Source organism: Notechis scutatus, chromosome 1 (genome assembly GCF_049901735.1).
Source record: "Notechis scutatus isolate UNSWTSFEM ecotype Mainland chromosome 1, rNotScu1.2, whole genome shotgun sequence".
In the NCBI taxonomy this organism is placed as follows: domain Eukaryota; kingdom Metazoa; phylum Chordata; class Lepidosauria; order Squamata; family Elapidae; genus Notechis; species Notechis scutatus.
The window spans coordinates 49,199,897-49,220,450 of NC_142009.1; the positions used below are offsets into that span (position 1 = coordinate 49,199,897).

The window sequence follows — 20,554 nt, forward strand, 5'->3', positions numbered from 1 at the left end:
TTCTCCAATATATATAAAATATATGTTATATATAATAGTACCAAAGGGACCTGATTTCTAATTTGTTAAATATACTACAAATTAACATGAGATATTGTAATTCTACAGCAATCACAAGGCTTATGACGAGCAAAACTACTAATACTTATTTCAAATGCTAACAATTCCTACCCACCCTTATACACTAATAAATATAGTGTTGGATGAGGTTCAGATTTTCCACTCAGAAAGACATTAATTTTATTTGTTATGCAAGAGAAATATGCCATTTTAATTCTTTAAAGAGAAAGCTCTCCAATACTAACCTATGACCTTACATAGTTTTTTGCACTCGTAAGTAAAAGCATTTTGTCCTGTTTTGAGAATTTCATCCAATGAGAAGCTAGTGTACTTATTTTCTATTTTAAAATATTAGGCTATTCTTGACATACATGATATATTATGGACTTCTGGTAAGATATCTAAAAGAGATGCATAAAATGTTAAAATATGATATAAGGTTTGAATAGCATTGTACAAAATATTAAACTATCACTGAGGTAATTTTTTTCTACCTCACCCAACTATGAACCATGGACATCTGCACATCTACTTTTTCAGCTATTATTCCAAATGAATTAGGCAGCAATTATTGTTGTACCGCTTACTGGTCCTAAGCCACACCTAAATTGCAATGGTTTATGCTATAAATGTACAAAACTCAACATCCCAGAACCAAAACTTTCTGAAGAATACTGCAATTAATATTTATTCTAGAACACATCACTCTGGCCATTCTGGATGCAGATCCATTTTTTTCTGGAGGTAAATTTTTCAGAACAGGAAGTCATTTACAGTGCTTTTGTCCCAAAGGTGCTTTTTCAGAATGGAACTGGACTTTCCTGTTTTTTCTTTTGAAGATGTTTTGCTTCTCATCCAAGAAGCTTCTTCAGCTCTGACAGGATAGTGGGGAATGGAAAGATTTATATTCCTTGAAGACAGCTGGTCATTTGCATCCTTTTAGAGGGTCATTGAAGCACTTGGGAGGTTTATCTCTGTCCTCAGAGTTACCTGAGTAGTGCTCCTGGTTCCTGTAGTCTGCAATTTTTCCTCTGGAAAACCATTCCTCCTCCCACACCATTCCAAATTGTATAGCTAAAAGTCTGTAGAGATTCTGAATCATCCAGGTCATGGTTGTCAGTCTTCAAAAGAAAAAACAAGAAAGTCCAGTTGCCTCCTGAAAAAGCATATTTGGGACAACCATGATCTAGATTGAGAATCTCTACAGACTTTTAGCTATACAATTTCTACACACTTACAGTGTTTTAGATATTGTCAAGCCTGATAGGAGCACAGTGGCTTGTGTGGTTAGGACACTGGGCTGACAATGGAGACCCAGTTGCTGCCATGGGATGGCGTGAGCTCCTGTCACATGCTCAAGCTGCAGACCCAACAGTTTGAAAGCAGGCTCCTGTGATTAGATAAACGGTACACTGTTTGTGGACAACTTAATGGCAACATGAAAGGAGCCCTCAATTGGAGACCCCCAGGCAATGGTGATGTCACTGTTCCATCCTTTCAACTTGGAAGAGCTTTGGCACTCCCGACACAACTGTAGTAGCTGTCTGGATGAATCACACAATTTCATTAGGATCCCAAGAGTGCTGTTTTCAGGATGGACTACAACCAGTATACAGCAAGCTACTTATTTTGAAAGATTATTTCCAGAAAATAATGTAATCATAGTTACAAGGCAGAAATAGGAACGTTCTGGAAATAAAATGAAGTGTGTTAGTGTTCACTGGAATGTTCTTCTCCCCAAATGGTGAATTTTGTAGACAACTTGTCTCCACCATCAAGAAGGGGTTCTTATACTAATTTAAACAATGTACACATCAGCAATATGTACTTGACCTTGCTGCTTGGCTAAGTAAACCAGATAGATTTATTGTCAGGCTCTTGGCAGAAATAAAAGTAATTCTTACAAGCAAGGCTTTTACAGAGCCTTCTTTAACAGGATTTATTGAGAGGAAAAAAAATAGGATTACAAGAATTTCATCAACCAAATTACTTCTAATTTAGAAAATAAGATATTTGCCAATGCATTAGGACAAAAATGTTTTTAGTTTCTTTCTATATGAATGGCTTTTGTGAATGAAAAAGGAGATAATTCTTTTTACTGATAATAGAGGAGTTTGCAGATAGCTATTCACAAAAACAGTCTCCTGTATCTTTATCCTCTAGTAATCAGCTGCAACTGAGATAAAGCTGGATAATAATCCTCAAAATGATCAGTTTTTACTACATCTAAAAATCCAAATCTAAATTACATTTAGGAATAGCTAGTAATAATATGATTAAATCTTGACTTACCAGTGTGCAAAGCCTGTCCTTCTCTTCCTGCCATGGTTCAACAAAAAACATTTATCCGAAACTCCTATTTGCATTTCAACTACCACTGATGTTAATGCAAAAATGGTCTTAATAAGGATTAGACCAGAACCAGGTAAGAATAGAATACAAACTTACTTTTTAAAATTCAGATGGTATTTTAACTATTTTCATATTCGTAAGTGGCATTGCTCATAACAGTTTTTAAAAACTCACACAGAAAAAACTTGCCCAACACCCAATTATTATTGATGGAAATCAAACTGAACAAAATATAATTGCAGAATAGATACAGGGACAAACTAACTTCTTGAATACAGGACAATCCTAATCACCAACCATGGGGTTAATGCAGAGGTTGATTTCATTTGTTTATACTCAGCTGGCAACTGAATATTTTGCCATGTCCAATAAGCAGAGATTTGTGTGAAGAAAATTATATCATCTTAAAGAACTCTGACTTCGTACAATTGCTGTTGCTGGCACAAGGCAATGTTGTACAAAGACAAGTCATATGGTTTTGTTTATGTTTCAATGTGAAGTCAGGACATTGAATGAACTATGCCATGGGTTGTGCAGTCTAGCTAGAGCAGCCTTCTCAGTGATGGGACTACAATTCGCAGAATTCCTATCCAATATGACTGAACATGTACAAGATTAAGATAATAGTAGTTTTGATCACTATATAGATCTGGGCTATATGATTACTCTCTGACTAATTTATTCATATCTGATTTAGTAATTAAATTACTTGTTTTGTAGGAGCAGTTCAGGACACCTAACCTAGACAGGTCTGTTTGACTGCACAATTAATCACAACTCTGTGTGCAAAGGGAGGGCAGATCGTACATAAAACACTCATATGAAGCCTGAGGCAGTACTAACACATGTATATTTATGCATTTATCTCTTTTATGGTGTAGATTTCAAATGATTTAGCATTTGCTTTGGCCTTCAGCTATCAATATAGAAAATGTTTTTAAAATTGGCATCCATTCAAGATATTATTTCAAGAGAATGAAATGTGAAAGATTTGTAATGAAATCAATATCAGTTGATAAGATGAATTTGAATAGAATAATTATTTTACTAATTATTTTTATATATTTTCTTTTTAAAATTTTGTGTGCATTTTTAAGAGAAAGTACCAAGCAAAATTTGGTTGATAAGAGTTATATGATATATAATAGATATTAGAAGCTGAATGTTATAATTGTATAATGTATAAATTAAATGCTTAATGAGATTTGAAAGGATAACAATGATAAGATATAAAGGTGACACACTCATTTTGGTAATTATAGGGGAAACCTTGCTTTTTAATGCCTGGAATCTTTTTTTTTCCTTTTCCCTTTTGGGATGATGATGAAAAAAGAATGTATGAAATTGGAAACAGAAATTGTAAACAAGTATAAAGATTAGGAAGATACCGAAATTTAGAAAAAGACATGTAATCGAATTAGAAAGGAATGAGACAATTATAAAATAAGGCTGAGGAAAGTAAGGGAAGGAAAAATTAATGAGAAATTGATAAAATAGTGATGAGATATGAAATTGAATACAAAAGATGGGTATGTAAATGAGATTATATCTGTATGGAGATGTGATAACCTGGAATCATGATGTTCTCTAAAAAAAAGATATCCTATTTTTATCTTGTGAAAACTCAAATAAAAATTTTACCAAAAAAAATTATTTCAAGAGCTTTATTTCTACGGAAAATGTTTTTTCTGCTTTTGGTTAACACTTTTTATGTTCTTAATTATTTCTAAATACTCACTAGTACAATAATAATTTTGAAGTAGAAAAGTGTTCATTAAAACATGCCCATCAGATGACTGTCCAGTCTCTACCTGCACACATCCAGTGAAGGAAAATTCCCCATCTTTTTAAATGGTTGGTCTTTCTGTTGAACTGCTCTGATTGGAAGTTTTATGCATGTACATATTACAGATAATCCTCAACTCACAGCCATTCATTGAGTAATCATTCAAAGTTACAACTACATTGAAAAAAGTGACTTGTGACTGGTCCTCACACTTATGACCATTGCAGTATTCACAGTCTCGTGATCAAAATTTGGGCATTTGGCAACTGGTATATATTGAAGATGCCAGCATTGTAGGAACATGTGGAAGATGGCAGCATCCTAGGGACATTTGCGACGTTCCCAACTGGCTTCTTAGAAAGTCAACAAGGAAATAGGATACTTTTAACAACAACCCTATGACTCACTTAACAACTTCTCTCCCTCTTAGGCAGTATGGAGGTTTTGGACTATATTTTTGAAAGATTCAAAAGTTGAGCAATGGGAATAATGGCTCAGATGGCATATGCACATACATATCATCATATCCTCAGGTTTCCCAAGGACAATGGAAGCAGAATGAATAAGTAAATAAGTTGGAAGTATATTCAGCAGAGACTTGCCAAACAGAATAAACAACTTTTGCATTTTATTTTCTTACAAAAATAAAATGAAAGAAATAGGTGTTGAATAACATATTTGCTTGTTTTAATAATTATTCTGACTCATTTCCTTTAACCACCTCTCTTAAACCACTACCTGGTGCCAATGGAAAGTCTCTAATATACCCCCTTTCATGTGTAATTGTTACAAAATATTCCTTTGTGAAACACTGGTCTAAATGTTGCGATGATAGCTTTGTTTGTGTTTAACTGGTAGTCAAACTTCAGAACAAGTTGCACTAGTCAATCTCACCACAGTGCAGGAAAAGAGTTATGGAAAATAATAAACTATCATCCAACTTTCATAGCCACAGAGGATGATAGAAAAAAAAACAATTGCTTGAACAATCCTAATTATATTGGTACATATTGGATCAATGCCAAATAAACCTATTTTGCCTAATGTCCCAAAGGTGCTTTTTCCCCCCAAAAGGCAACTGGATTTTCTTGGGTTTTTTCTTTGAAAATCTTTCACTTCCCATTCAAGAAGCTTCTTCAGTTCAGAACTGAAGAAGCTTCTTGGATAAGAAGTGAAACGTTTTCAAAGGAGCAAGAAAGTCCAGTTGCCTTTGAGACAACCATGACCTGGATGATTGAGAATATCCATAGATATTTTGCTTAATACAATTTGGTACACAAACATGTTTATTTTCTTTTATATGTTTATTAATTTATTTAATTTTATTTATTCATTAAATTTATATGCTGCCCATTTCAGTCTGTAAAGCCACTCTGGGAAACTTACAATTAAAATCATAAACATTAAAAGCAATAAAAACATTAGAAATAGAGGTAAGATCAGTTCAATGGTGGCATCTTCTCTTTTAGTCCACCAGCCATCTCCATCATAGAGTGCCCCCATCAGGACCCCAACCCAACCAGCAGAACCAAGTTTTAATGCCTTTGCAGAAGGCCAAAGTGGGAAGCAGACCTCATTTTAGGCAGCAAGATATTCCAAAAAGTGGGGTCCATGGCAGAAAAGGCTACCCTAGATTTCAGCAGCTGAAACTCTTGACGGATGGCGACACCAGCATGCCTTCTGCTGGATTAAGTGTGGTAGGCTGATACCATTGAGGGGTGGGATGCTAACACTGCTCAGCCACCAAAGGATTTATTACTTTTGTATGTAAACATTGCGATATGAAAATGGATATTAAATGAGTTAACATTATTTAAAATCTGACTTAAAAGAGCATCCCACCTTGTAGAGAATCACCTTGTATTAGTAAAAGAGGTGGTTCAGCACAGCCTCTGCTTAGAGAGTACATCTTGCAAATATGCTAGCAATTACAAGTACTCAAAAGCACATTACATTTAGAATGAGGGTTGGCATCATTTTTCAACAACAGAGATAATGGCATTAGCTTGGTTAAGAAATCTTCATTATATGCAGCAAGAAGACATCTTATTTATTTACGTAATTTAAATCTTGCTTAATTTATTTATTTGAAAGATTTGTGTGACCATCTTAGTACACATCTAAAGTGTGGCTCAAACTACATGAAACTCATGTGCAAAAAGTCTTGACTCTTTTTTTCTGAAGGAAGTAAATTTCTAATTTCAGGTGCTCTGTGTCTCAGGTATCTAGCACTAGTGAAACTCTGTCACCAAGGCAAGCTGGACAGTGGAAAAATTGGAAAGATGATGAGCATTTAAAGTTGCACGGTATTAGCACAATGGTTTATTCCAAATAAACATGCTCATTCACATTTTCAAATAAAGGGTATTCTCATCATCTAAGATCTTTTTCAGCTGATGGTGGCAAGGAGTGAATTTGCAACTTCCTCAAAGGTGAAAAAAATATTTAATCATGTGGTATAGGTGCATTATGTCCCAACATGAAGGAAGAACATTTGCCTTACTCTTAAGCAGTGGGAATAACTTTTGGAGGCCACTCTAATTAGGGAAGGTCAATCTAGGCCATGCCATTCATGATTTCTTGCCCAGCTATACATAGATAGAATTCACTAGAACAAATCAATCTAGGATAGAACATGAGTTTCATGTTTTAGGCTTATAATAGCATATTGTTGAATAATCATGTTGAATGTTCCATTCAGGCAACGATGATCTTTCCAAGCATGTTCCATTCCATTCTCTATTCAAGTTCTCTGCTTTTACATCTGAAGTAAAATATGTATTCATTGATACCTAAATATGATTCAATCTTCATTAAATCATTTTTTTTCTTTCACCGGTGCTTCCCTCTCCCAAACCCTCAGTAATTTGTGTACTTCTGCTAAGGGGTTCATATTGTACTGGTCAATTTTGCCCAGTTTAATCAATACACCACACAGTAATTTTACACCAAGTTTACTCTCAGTATTCTGTGTCAGCTATTTTTAATCCAAGACTGCCTTGTAAACCAATATCGTGTTGACAACGTTCAACTTATTAAGAGGTATATGCATTGTACTGACACACACTTAGTTTACTCAGTATATGTGCTCAGGCTGTCTCTATCTTTAATACAACCTTTTTTTCTTTGTAGAAAAGAAATGTATGCAAGGGGCTGAATGTTTTCTTTCAGAGTTTATCTTTTGGACAGTCAGCATAATTATTCTGAAGGGTTTCTTTACAAATTTCCTATAATAAATAACATGCTTCTAATGTTGTGATCTTTGAACATGTTGCACAATAAAAGTCCTAATTCTAAAATTTGATAGCTGTTCTATGTATATTCATGAAGCAATCCTTCAGTGAGCTTGAAAAGAAACATTAAAGAGGTCTTTACATCTCTGCTAGATTTAAACCCCCCTGCCCTTGACTAAGGATTAATAAGAGGATTGCTAGAATAAATTTGTCTCTGGAAAGACTTCCACTTCTAGATAAGGGCTTTCTTTCTAATCAAAGAGGATCTAGAACAATCTTTCTGAACCCAGTTCCCTCCAGATGTATTCACTATAATTTCCACAGTATTAGGTCCAAATAAGAGTCACATGGAGAACAGACTTCAAAAAATCAGTCATTCAAGACATGAGATGAGAACCTCGGAACAGGGATGGAGAAGTCTGGATCAATTTATACCATTGTGAGAGAGCACAGTAGACATAATTTTCCAGTGACTTACTTACATGTGTTTCTGTTGAGGCAATTTCTACATTTGGCAATGAATCATCACCTTGAGAAATCAAGACATGAAAAATAAAGAGACACATGTATCACAGACAAGATTATTAATGACTGTAAGCTGGTCAGATGACAGCCTGGAATGTATATGGATCAACACTATAGTAGTAGCTCTGGGTCATCTGAAGGAAAAGTCAAAAAGGTCAGGAAGCCAAGAATGACAATGCAGCTGAAGCCCCACCTTTGTGTACATGTGTGTGAGATCAAATGCATATAGATATGAGGAAAGTTGACAGCTAAGATCAACATAATCACTTTTAAGACACCCAAAAAGATCATTTTTAGGGCAAGGTGTTTCAGAAAGGAGGAGTTTCATGGGACATGGAAGCTTACAGCAGTGGTTTGCCTCTGTGTGATGCCACCAATTAATCTGCAAGTAATAAGTTCTACTGTCAAACTGCTCTTCCGGTTAGGAAAGTTTTTTTTTTTTTTAATTGGACCATGCCTTCAGTTTCAATTTGCTGAAGTTCATCTAGTCCAGCACCTCATTTAGGCAAATATTTAGGCACACAATAACTCTTTTTGGTGGTTTTTCCGAGAGTTGGTTGTCAGCAACAGGTAATCTAACTCAAATGCCCTCACAAACATGTACCATTCTGCTATAAAGCCACTGAAAGTGGTTTAACCAATAATGTATTAAATTAGCAATTGTAAAATTTCAACTTTAGAAATTTTCAGAATTTTAGTGAAAATCTCATGGATAGAGTATGGTAATCGTGCCCTTATTTAATTACAATATAGCTAAAGGATGCGTGTATGTTCTTCCTTCCATTTACGTTGATCTCTCCAAAGCCTCCTCTCCCACTCTTCAGGTCACTCCCAAAACAAGACACCTTGGGGGAATTCCTTCCAATGATTTTTTTTTTTAAGTTGCAAAAAATCCTCCTCTTGCAGAAAAGGTGGTGTAAATGTCTTCTCAAAACATAGAATGGAAATCGGTCTAATATCTCTTATTTTATGAACCATGAATAATTATGGCAATGTTTGTCATAAACTAATATCCACACCTTGGGAGCGGGGAGAGAAATGCATTAGAGACAAGAAGAAAAGTAACCACTGGATCTAATAGAGTGAATCAACATAGTATAATGGTTAAGGAGTTGGACCTAATTGGGTGACTCAATTTCTAGCCACCCTCCTCCACAGAACCTTCTTGACTTTTGGCCAGTCAGTCCCCTTCAGTTCAATATACGTCATAGAGGTGTTATTGTGGGAAAAGTATCTATCTATATGCTCTGAGCTCCTGAATGAAAGGCAGGATATAAATTGAATAAATAAATACTGGATTTCAAAATAATTATACCAAAGCAGTTTTTCTGAAGTTATGAAAATTAGGACTGCATTGGCTCTGTCCAGATTCAAGAATTCTTAGAGCTGCAATATGCATTGAGATGTGGTATTTATTTCATTATTAAGGTATATGTACAGGACTGTTGACTGTATAATGAGTACACGTGTGTATAATGCCTTTTTTTCTTCACAAAGAATACCATTTTTAACACCCAAATGAAAACTGAAAACAAATTATTAAACTGGCATGTACATAAGAAAAAGGCCACACAACAATTAATGAAAACCGATTTGAGTAATTTCCCTACTGTCAGTATTAAAAACCCCTCTCACTAAAAAAGCAATTACCCCACACACATGCACAAGCACACACACACACTTTCCCTAGCTCACTAACTGAATAAGACAGTGAAGATCTCTGCCAACATGATTGTAACTCTCCACAACTGAACAAATAATCAGTTGAAAAGAGGCTTAGGCCCATTGCAAAGGGCAATTCCTCTTTTGTTACTACCATTTAAGGTATGTGCCCATCAGTGTTCAGATCCACTGACTTCTTTTTATATCAGCTAGTTTTTATTCATGAAGTAGGTAACACAAGAATCTTCTCAACGGGATACTTATTAAGCCTGTATAAGGAAGAAACTAATAATAGCAGGCAAAGTGCATCCCCTTCAGATTACAGGTTAGCGGTCATGCATTGTCCTTCTATTACTGTTCTACTTTAGAATATATTCTCTTTTTAAGGAGCAGTGCCACCTTCTCAATGTGGATGTTTGTATCACAATTCTCCCATGTTTAGATGCATTATTTTATTTATTTATTTTAAATCCAGATAGTATTATTTTGAGGGTGAGTGGGAGTACTTCCTAAGTATAATGTTCAAAATCATAGCGTAATAAGCAAAATATACAGCAGGAAGTGAGAACTGGATGATTCAAAGAGCTATTATGATTGCAATAAAAAAATCCTTATAGATCTACTTGCTCACTCACCAAGAAGGATTTCTCACAGGCACTGCAGATGGATGAATTGCGATACCAGTCAAAACTAGTCTTATCTCAGGCTCCATAGTGATCTTCATAAAGAAATAATTCAGATAAAATGTTCTTTAAGTAGAACACAACTGAAGAAAGAAGGGAGGAAACTAAAGTGATTGGCTGGGTTATGTAATGCAACGACAGACACTCCAATTCATCACATGCACTGAATCTTGGTTAGATGAGCTGCTCTAGCAGAAAGCTATGGTAAGAAGCTTTTAGATAACTTCAGTCCATCCCATTCTTTTAGTGACTGTCAACCCTGTATATGAAAGACATCACATGAAACGGGGTTTTTTTGAAGTTCAACTAAGACTTGTATCACATCACAAGGGCAAAATTGTAATGAAGTGAGATGAAGATGATAACTGAAACTTCAAGCAGAACCACTTTACATAACTGGTTTTGCTAGATGAATTACCTTAATCTACTTAATCTATTGGTGATCCCACATCATTTCAAAGATACAAATTGTGCTTTAGGAAACAAAGAAGAAGCAAGACTGCTGCTGTTATAGAGGAAGGAATGTGAACCCTGGGGAAAGGAAAAATTTCCAAACAAACTGTAATGCCTTTGACACAGGCCTTAACTGATATATGAGAGCTAATAACGGGAGTATGCTGTCCGTGGCTGTGGTTGCAGCTGCTGTGGTTGTTGAGACAGCTGTTGCCCCTGCTGTTGCTGAAGCCGAATCTGCTGGGAGTATGGATCTTCAAGAGACTTAATCAATAGTGTGGTTTTTGGTCCTGTCTTCCATATAATGCCATTGAGATCTCGAACTGAGGATTCCACTGTGATGCTATGGGTGCCAACAACAATGAAGTTCAAGAGGAATTGTGTGCTGAAGTAATCATTGTGAGGCTCCACCATCTGTTCCATCTCATTAGTTAGGTTGTCGATGGGTATCTGTGGAAGATAACAAGCACCAGGCAACCAAATGCTTAAAGAATAGTTGAGAGTTTCATTTTACTTACAAATACAGACTAGGTTTCCTGAAGACACTGTTAACCAGAAGGGAATCAAATAAGCAACAAATACTCCCTATATATTTAGCGTGTCTAAACAAAATATATCAATTTATTCTGCTATTTTTCTAAGTTACAGTATTTCAAATTGCTGAGCTTTTCCTACGTCTTCCTGCCCATCCCTGGGAAACAGTCCTCTTTCACTTGGCTGGATTTGTTTCTTGTTGTCAGACAGCTGCACATTTTTAAGCTTGCTGGAACACTAGCAACTATTATCCATCGGTGTTCCTGTCAATGGAGCAAGTGAAGACAAGGATTATCTTCCCAGGGATGTGATGCACATCATGGGAATATGAATTTAGGAACCAGGATTAGCATCTGATTCAAGTGTCTCATTTTCAAAGGACAGGAATCATCACAGAAGCTTGCACTCATGTTAAAGGACAAGAACATACTTGAAGTGTAAAAACTTCTTGCTGCCTAGCGGAGTGAAATTCTGTTCTAATTGTGCATGGGTTACAGGAAGCAGACATGTTAACAGTTCATGTTGTCGTGGGTTTTTTTTGTTTTTACCTTGTACTCTTGTCCAGGTTTGCTCTGCAAGGTTGATGACACATTTAGACAGATGGATTGAATCTTTCGGAAAAGGCCTGGTTTGGAGCCATGTTGGACTACTCCCTCTATTTTTAATGCCAGTTGCTGGTTATTTTGAACCACAATGGGCTCAGCAGGGTTACGTGGAGATAGGGCAAGCTGAAATAGACAATATTTATATTGGTGCATTTACTGAGTAATGCCCTATTTAAAAGAAACAGGAGATACCAATGTGTCAAAACCTCACCCAAATTTTCATTAGTGTCAGATATGCCATTACATCGCTTCAGCCCTGCTTCACTTGATGACAGCCTGCCATAAACTATGGGGAGTGGGGATAGAGGGATGGGGGGGTTGATAGGAACCAGAAGTGCCAACTGGAGGTAATGGTTGAACTATTCAAGGACACAGGCATGAGAAAGGAATGCTAACCCCCATCAAAGAGGCACCAAAATTTAGAACTGTTACCGAAAAAAAAACTAATTTGAACCTCACTGGACACCAACATGATGACCAGGTGGGAGGCCCTACGAGAAAGGGAAAATATTGGGAATTCTCAGATCTGACTTTGTTTTGGCTGTAACCACTTGGCATTAGCAAAAGTATACCTTTCACTACAAATGGAGTTCTTTCCTAAATGCCCTATCTGGGACAGGTCTGACATTTAACCAGAATTTCAATAAATCTCTCTATTTCACTGAATATTATCTCAGCCCACACCAATATGGGAAATAATGAGATCTGTAATCTAGCATGGCTGAGGAGTGCTGAGTTGGAGAGATCTGCAATATTTCACATTACAGCTTCCAAAATTTTATAATCTATTTCATGAATATTTTGTTGTACGTCCCCTTGGAAGCCATTGTTCATACAGAAAGTATACTCTAATATGAGACAGAAAAGTATCTAGGACATTCAGCTTGGCTGAGATAGGGAAGAGAAGGATCCTTCTATTAAATTTAACATTTTCCCCACCCCAATTTTGCCAATTTAAAAAATATTTTTTTAGAAAGTAAGAACTTTAGGAACAGTATATGAGGTATATAAAAAGTATATAAAATAGATTCAAATTTCTATTTCCATAAGTAAAGTATATAATTATATCTTCCCTTGATTTTTTACAGCTCAAGACAGCATACATAATGCTCTGGCCTTCTCTTTTTGCCACAAAAACAATGGGTTGGACTCTAGACAAGAGTGACCAATCAGCTTTCATGCCTGAGGAACAACTAGAACTCATAACTTCCTAGTCTAGCACCTTCACCATTACTCCATCTTGATTACCCCCCTCCCCTTTTTTGGGACAGAAAACATATAATCTTAAGACAGATAAGCAACACAAACTTGTCAATTTCTATGCAGTGAGCAAAATAAAATTAAGTAAATCAATTGTCTTCTTCACACCCTCTCAAGAACTTAGCAAAGTTTTATGACATCGACATGGAAATTGCATGTGAATAGATTCTTTCCATAGTATATTAGTGTCGAATCATTTAAAAGCCCAGCACTACAAAGATGGTCAACTGATGGATCTCTTGTCCCCTAATCTCCATCAAACAAGCCTTCATGTGTGTGAAATCTGGTCTGTGCATATTTGAAACTTTAAATATTAAGTGCAGCATCATGGAATAAAGCAGCTAGTCTGCTGTTCCTGCTTTGTATAAAAAGTACTTCAAGGATCTCAGCTGCAGGAAATACCTGTGCTTATAGCATTGTACACGGTTTTAAGTAAGCTTCCACAGTTGTCAAAAGCCCTTAGGTTTTGATTCTGATAATCTTAAGTAAAGACACTCCAAGCAAATCTAAACTTACATGAACTCAACTGTTATTGACATGATCAACTGATTACCTGAAAGAGACCTCAAGATTTCCTTACTTTCTGCAAAGAGTAACTTTTCTGCTTGCAACTGCATTCTGAATTATTTTCTTGAGAGATTTATCAGTTAAATTTTTGAGCAAGATGCAGCAGGGAAGAACTACCCGTTTAAAGGAATCAATTTGAGGAAAATTCTGAATTTTTCAGCACACTACTGGATTAATTTGTTTTGCATAATCTTTTCCGCTTATGCATTGATTTATTTTAATTTTGGTTCTTTTTACAGTACTGAAATATTTATGCCTAACTATCATGCTATTGCCTTTCAGGGGAAGCAACATAATGCAAATACATAAAATGAATAGGAAGTCAAAACCAATAAATAAATAAAGAGATAAAGAAAAAGAAAAGGAAACATGACTAACATTAGAGCACATAAATACTATTTATTATACCTCTCTATTATTTTCTATTATTGCAAACTCTCATTATTTCTACCAAATCCATATACTGTTTCATAAATCTTATCAATTCTATCCAACTTTCTCAATCCTCCTTTTTCTCTCAAACTATATAATTTTCCTTCGTGTATTTCCTTTGTAAATTGATCTTGTTCATTATTTCTATATGACCATACCAACGCAATTTGCTATTTTCCTATTGCTTTTATATTCCATTTATATTCATTCCTCATCTATTCATTCTTGACCTAATCTCTATTTTACCACATATACTTCCAAGTAACTCATTCTAGTGCATACAACCTTTTTTGCAACCTTAAACTAAATACAAACATAAGAGAATATACCTTTTGCCTCCCAAACTAATTGACCAACCAACCTTATTATTCACTTTGATTAACAATGAGGTGTATGCAGATGTTTTATACACCATCTGCTATGAGCCACGAAGTTAGCCTAGAACCTTCTACATTTTGCCATTTACTTCTGAGTTTATCTATTTCATAAATTAAAGCAGTATGTAAAATGTATTGCAAGTATTCCAAAACCAAGCACTACATAGATTGTTTACACATACTCTTGTGGGTATGGAAGATATCTGTTAGATCTGCTTGTAGTGAAACATTTTGAATTCATGGGCGGTTGCTTTTAAATACATCACTAAAACATTCCTAAAGTCTCATCCTCTATGCACACCAATCCATAGGCCAGTGACCTATTTATTGAAATTGTAGCAGAGCACAACATGAAATATTTCCTTGGGAAAGCAAATAATCTTTCTCTTGGGTCTACTGGCTGCTCATTTTCCTTAACCATCCTAATGAGACCTGTACACTGACACATTTCTCTCTCTACATATGCAAGCATCAGAGGTACCACAACATTTAGAAAGAGAACGGAAATGGAGCATTTAAACTGGATGTTAACCTTTACTTATTTATTAGTATACCTTTCATTTAGGAGAAAGGTTGCACTATTTCTCAATAGAAATAACACACAAAAGTCAAATCACACAGAGTAATATTTCATTGTATAATCTTGATAAAATATAGCATGGAAAGTAAGCAGAGCATGACTTCAGGAATTCTTTCCAAACCTTTGACACTGTGGCCATATGTTTGTGTTTTATGTGTGTCCTGGGAGGCAAGGGCTGCATACTGCATATGCTGTGCTCTGGGTCATATGACCCAAACAGAGGAGATGCTGCTTAGAACGGAGCAGCTGCCAAGATTCCACATTGCTGGCCAACTGTTCCTTCCACAAGAATGCACTGTTGGAATTTTTCAATCATTTTTTCCCTGTAGCTCCTGGCCTGATCTGGCCCCATTTTCAGTATCAATCATTCTTTTGCCAGCTTCTTCCCACACCCATTTGGCCCTCTTTGGTTCAATATTCAAAGAGGTATTTTGTTGACAGACATAGAGTTCTAACCCCAGGTACTTTCTATGCAATCTCATGTTGGATTGGGGGGAAAAATAAATACCTAAATACATCTTTTGCATGTCTACCTCAAACATTTTTCATAGAGAAAGATATGCTCTCTCTGTGATAAAATTACAAGGTGACTAAGGTCTCTACCAAATGTGGAAAACAAGCGTGCACTTACATTAGGCAATAATTGGAAAACATTTTTGGTTATATTGTGTCCAGGTACTCTCCATCAATGAATGATTACCTTTAATGTATGATCCATTTATAGAGAACATATTTGTCTAGTAGCATGATTATTTTATAAGCAGGATATATGGTTAATAGATTAGAGGCATCTGACGCCATCTTATACCAAATGGATAATCAATAAAGCAACCGTTAATATGAAGCAGCAAAATAAAACAGTAAAAGAGACCACAAAAATTTAAAAGATCAACACAAACTATTGGAATCTGTCAAGCTTCCAAAACATTGTCTAGCAGGCAGAAATCAAAATCATCTGAGAAATGTTGCCAGAAAATGGGGTACTAAAGGAGAAGGAAGGAAGGAAGGAAGATCAGGATCCTGTCATTCTTAATTATACAGCAGTCACTAATGTCCCAAAGGTGCTTTTTTTCAAGAGGCAACTGAACTTTCTGATTTTTCTTTGAAGACCTTTCACTTCTCATTCAAGAAGCAAAATGTCTTCAAAGAAAAATCAGAAAGTCCAGTTGCCTCTTGAAAAAAAAGCACTTTGGGGACAATCATTACCTGGATGACTGAGAATCTCCACAGATATTTAGTCATTACTGTATTCCATCATTCTTTCTGTGCATCTACTTTCTACCCCATCTCTTTCCTTCACAATAGCTTTCCTGCCATCATCAGCTTGGGGTGACAAAAACCCAGAGACAGAGAGAACCAAGGTAATTTTACAGTTTGGAGGAAGCAAAAACACAACCCCTACTGATGTCTTGCTTTCCCTCTGTTGGGCAGTGATTGAGATGGATTAGCCTTCTGAATTTGTCTTCTCTTAAAAACTGCTACTTATCCTGTGGGCTAAATTGTGAATATTGTATTTTGCACAGGCTTCATTCACAGTCTTTCTCTGCTGATTACTGCCAGAGTTTTTTTTTAAAAAAGTAGGGCAACCCCTCTACTTAAAAAAAGAACAAATCAGAAAGGTGACCTAGACCTGAGATACTCATTCAAGCTAAAGAAACTAAATTGCAAAGTGCTACATTGCTCTGTTTATGTAAGATAGTTTTATCTTGTTTTATTTCATCATATACAGTTTTTCAAATAAAAAAATACGATAAAATGCATTAGCAAGCTAACGGAAGCAACAAAACAAAAACATCCCCAACATCAATACATTAAAAAAGCACTACTTGTTTCAAAAGAAATATCTTTATTTGCTAGAAAATGTCTATTCCTATTAAGCCACAAGGCAACAATGAATTGTAACTGAGCCTCTTCATAAAACTGTCTCATAACACAAAACAGAAATCAGACACACTGATTTAGAATTATTTTTTAAATCAAAATCTTATTTCAGGTATGAATTGTAGTTCAAGTATTTCAGTAAAAGTCTAATCTAAGATCATTAGTATATCAGAACTTAGGCAGCAATTGGCTGTCCCTACCTCACTCCGGCTACTTCTGCCTGTTTGTCTAGCAGTTATAAATAACATTTCTTCCCCTAAACTGCAATTGTAACTAAATGCAAATATAGCTTTACCTTAATGCTAGTTGATTGTAGCTTCTGGAAAAAATATCTCTGAAATGACAAGGGGACTTTCAGCAAGGCAATGACTGCACTGCATAAACAAGCGGTATGCTAGAACAAAAGAATGACAAGTCTGATTAGAATTATTTGTTTTACAAAATGAATATAAAATATCATGAACAAACTCTGGGTGTTCGTACTTTAGTTTCTGGTGCTTAGGAAGCCAAGACACAACATACTATCGATCCCAAAAGCTCCAGAGATAGGAAACTGGAAATGAAAGAAATCTGACAAATTTCCTCAGATTTGCAAATCCTAAGAACACCCTTGTCCCTGGGCACACAAGAGAATATCTGATGTTAACAGTCAGCATCAATTTGGTGCTTATCTTGATTTATTCTAATAATCCTCCAATTAGCAAAAATTATTTCCTTGCTTGGCTGGAAAATTATAGGAACTGAGGTCTAAAGCACGCCAGCAAAGGCTGCACTATAGTCAACAAAAGGTAGCCAGCAAGATGAACTGTGACTACTACCCTTGCTGGGTCAGATCAAAAGTCTAACTAATCTAGCATCCTGTTTGGTCAATCTGATGTCTTTAGGAAGTATGCAAACAAGCCTTGAGATAATGTCCTCCTTTCTGCTGTCCAGGTGTTACTGTAATATCAGTTTTTCTTCAGAAGTCTATGCCCTTTTCCATGAATATAAAAATTCAAATCTACCTGCACAACAGGCTTAAAAAAAATCCTCAATATCTATGCTGTCTTTTCCAAGGGATCAAATAAAAATGGCTTGAAAAACATCCAAACTCTTGGTTTTGTTCCAAGTATGGAAAATAGAGTAAACTCAATGCAACATTGATAGTTTGCCACTTTGTTTTTGGAACAAATGGAAATGGCACTGGTATTCATAGACGATTGAGCAGTAAAATAAATGCTAGACTGGTTAAAAGCCATGCTGAAACCCCATCAGTATTACTGAATAAAGCAAAGACAGAATAATTATATAAGGTCTCTCGCATGAACTACAACTAAACCTTTTACACAATGCCCATCACAGCATGAGAGCTTGAAGTATAAAAAGTATTTTATAAAAGTATAAAATTCAGTTAAAAATTCAACTTCTGGAAAACGAAATAAAATTAGGCAGAAAAGAGAAGCAGTCTTATTCCTATTTTTCTGTTGAAGAATATTTTGATTAAATATATGTAAATACACATAGAAAACCACATTTAGATTTTCAGTTTGAGGATTCTGTTCCTTATCTCGGGCCAAAAGCTGGATTGTATATTACTTGCCATGTAGGATACTGGTGGATATTTTCGGTTCAAGGCTTCCACTTCTTCCAACACACAACCAAACACAGACATCATTCTCCTTTCATATTCACTTGCAGCATGGACCACTCCAGAAGAACCATATTCCTGAAAGCTGTTTTTTTTAAAAAAAGTAGATATTCAATGTGTAGTTATTTTATCTTTCCTGAAGAGCACTTTGTGTACAGGCAGTCTTCGACTTACAACAGTTAATTTAGTAATTGTTCAAAGTTACAACAGCACTGAGTGACTTACGACTATTTTTCTCACTTACGACTGCTGCAGCATCCCCATGGTCACGTCATCAAAATTAAGATGCTTGGCAACTGGCAAGTATTTATGATGGTTGCAGTGCCCCAAGGTCATGTGATCATTTTTTTTTGCAGCCTTCTGACAAGCAAAGTCAATGAGGAAGCCAGGTTCACTGAACAAACACAGTGATCCATTTAACAACTGTGGCAAGAAAAGTCATACAATGGGGCAAAATTCACTTAAGAACTGTCTCACTTAGCAACTGAAATTGTGGCACAATTGTGGTAAGTTGAGGACTACCTGTATTTACACATATTTGAAGCATCCTAGTTGAAAGGATTAACAGAATGAATAATATCAATTACATTTCTTATGTAAAATTAAACACAGAAAACACAATATACCAAGAGTAATATTCTTGGATAGTTTCTTGTATTTTCTTCAATATTGGAGGCATTATGTTGCTTAAATCTTCATAATAGTTTTCTATTTCACAGTTAACACCTCTGTTTTACTGAACATTTAAATATTTCCAAACCATCTGGGGTATTTCTCCAAGTTCAGCCTTTTACATTATGAATTGAATAAGTGGTGACTGTTCTTAACTCACCCAGTTTTTAGGCTGAGCACTAGATTCATATGGATTGATGAAGAAGCCTTACAGGACTAAATCAGCGCTGAATGCAAAGCCTCAAATGTGCTCCAGAATCTTTTCTAATATTGCACAGGAAATATGCAAATGTTCGCTAGAAAATAATGGAAAAAGCAGTTCCTGAAGGAGGACATTAGAGCTGTGTTTTTCAACCCTGACAAATTTAACATATGTGGGGTTCAGTTCCCAGAATTCCCCGGTTGCTAAGGTTGAGAAACACTACACTACACTAGAGTTAGGTTGCTCTTTAGATTCAAGCTGAAAAATTGTTTGTATATGTATAAACTTTGGAAAAAATAAGGCCCATGTCCACTCTAAAGCACCTGTGCAGCTTTAAATCAAAGTACAGCACATCCCCAGAAGAAATATTCATGTAAGACAGCTGTTTTCCATAAATGTACTTGAGGTCCCGGATTGTAGGGGGCAATATGCTGGCATTTATTAACCACTCAAAGTGCTGTAAAGCACTGTGGAGCAGTATATAAGTCTAAGTGCTATTGTTATTGCTACATTGCTTTCATAAAGAGTTCAAGAAGCAGCTGTTGAGTGCTCTTTTACAGAAACTTTGTATAGCTTTTATTTTATAACAGAACTGCTCAGATGACCCTTCCCCAATCTGCTCTTTCCAGACTTTAAATCCCATAATGCCCAGCCAACATATGGAGGGAACATGAATATTAGTGAAAAGATTAGCAAATAAAAGAAAGACAAAAGGCAATCTGAATTAGGTATACCTTGCAGATTCAGGATCTAAGATCAGAGCTTCAATTGCATGTGATATTAATAAGCAACTCTGCTGCTGCCTGAAGTAACGTTAAAGAATATTAACAAAGAAAAGTTGCAACATACATTTTATATTATCTTACGCATAAAAGGATTTGAATATGATGGGAAACTGGCATTTGTTACACATGCATAACATATCCTATAGCACTGAAAAGTCAGTCTATTTATTTGAATGAGACACAAATATTCTTATAACCTGGGGACATTTTTCTCTTGTAACAGTTCAACAAAACCTCAGAAGAAGTTGGCAGTTGGTGATACAAGACACAAAAGGCCT

General features: G+C 35.7%; 1 protein-coding gene across 1 annotated transcript in view; it reads right to left on the reverse strand.

Moving 5' to 3' along the window:
- Positions 1-9,350: 9,350 nt before the first annotated feature.
- The window catches only part of INTS7 (integrator complex subunit 7), a 43,271-nt gene continuing 32,067 nt past the window's right edge, over positions 9,351-20,554 (reverse strand). Inside the window, exons 16-20 of the mRNA XM_026683005.2 lie at positions 20,226-20,294; positions 18,570-18,702; positions 17,286-17,384; positions 11,837-12,016; positions 9,351-11,204 (exon numbers count right to left, since the gene is read on the reverse strand). Coding sequence (XP_026538790.1) covers positions 10,902-11,204; positions 11,837-12,016; positions 17,286-17,384; positions 18,570-18,702; positions 20,226-20,294 — 784 coding nt within the window. The 3' untranslated portion in view covers positions 9,351-10,901. The remainder of the gene's footprint in view (positions 11,205-11,836; positions 12,017-17,285; positions 17,385-18,569; positions 18,703-20,225; positions 20,295-20,554) is intronic.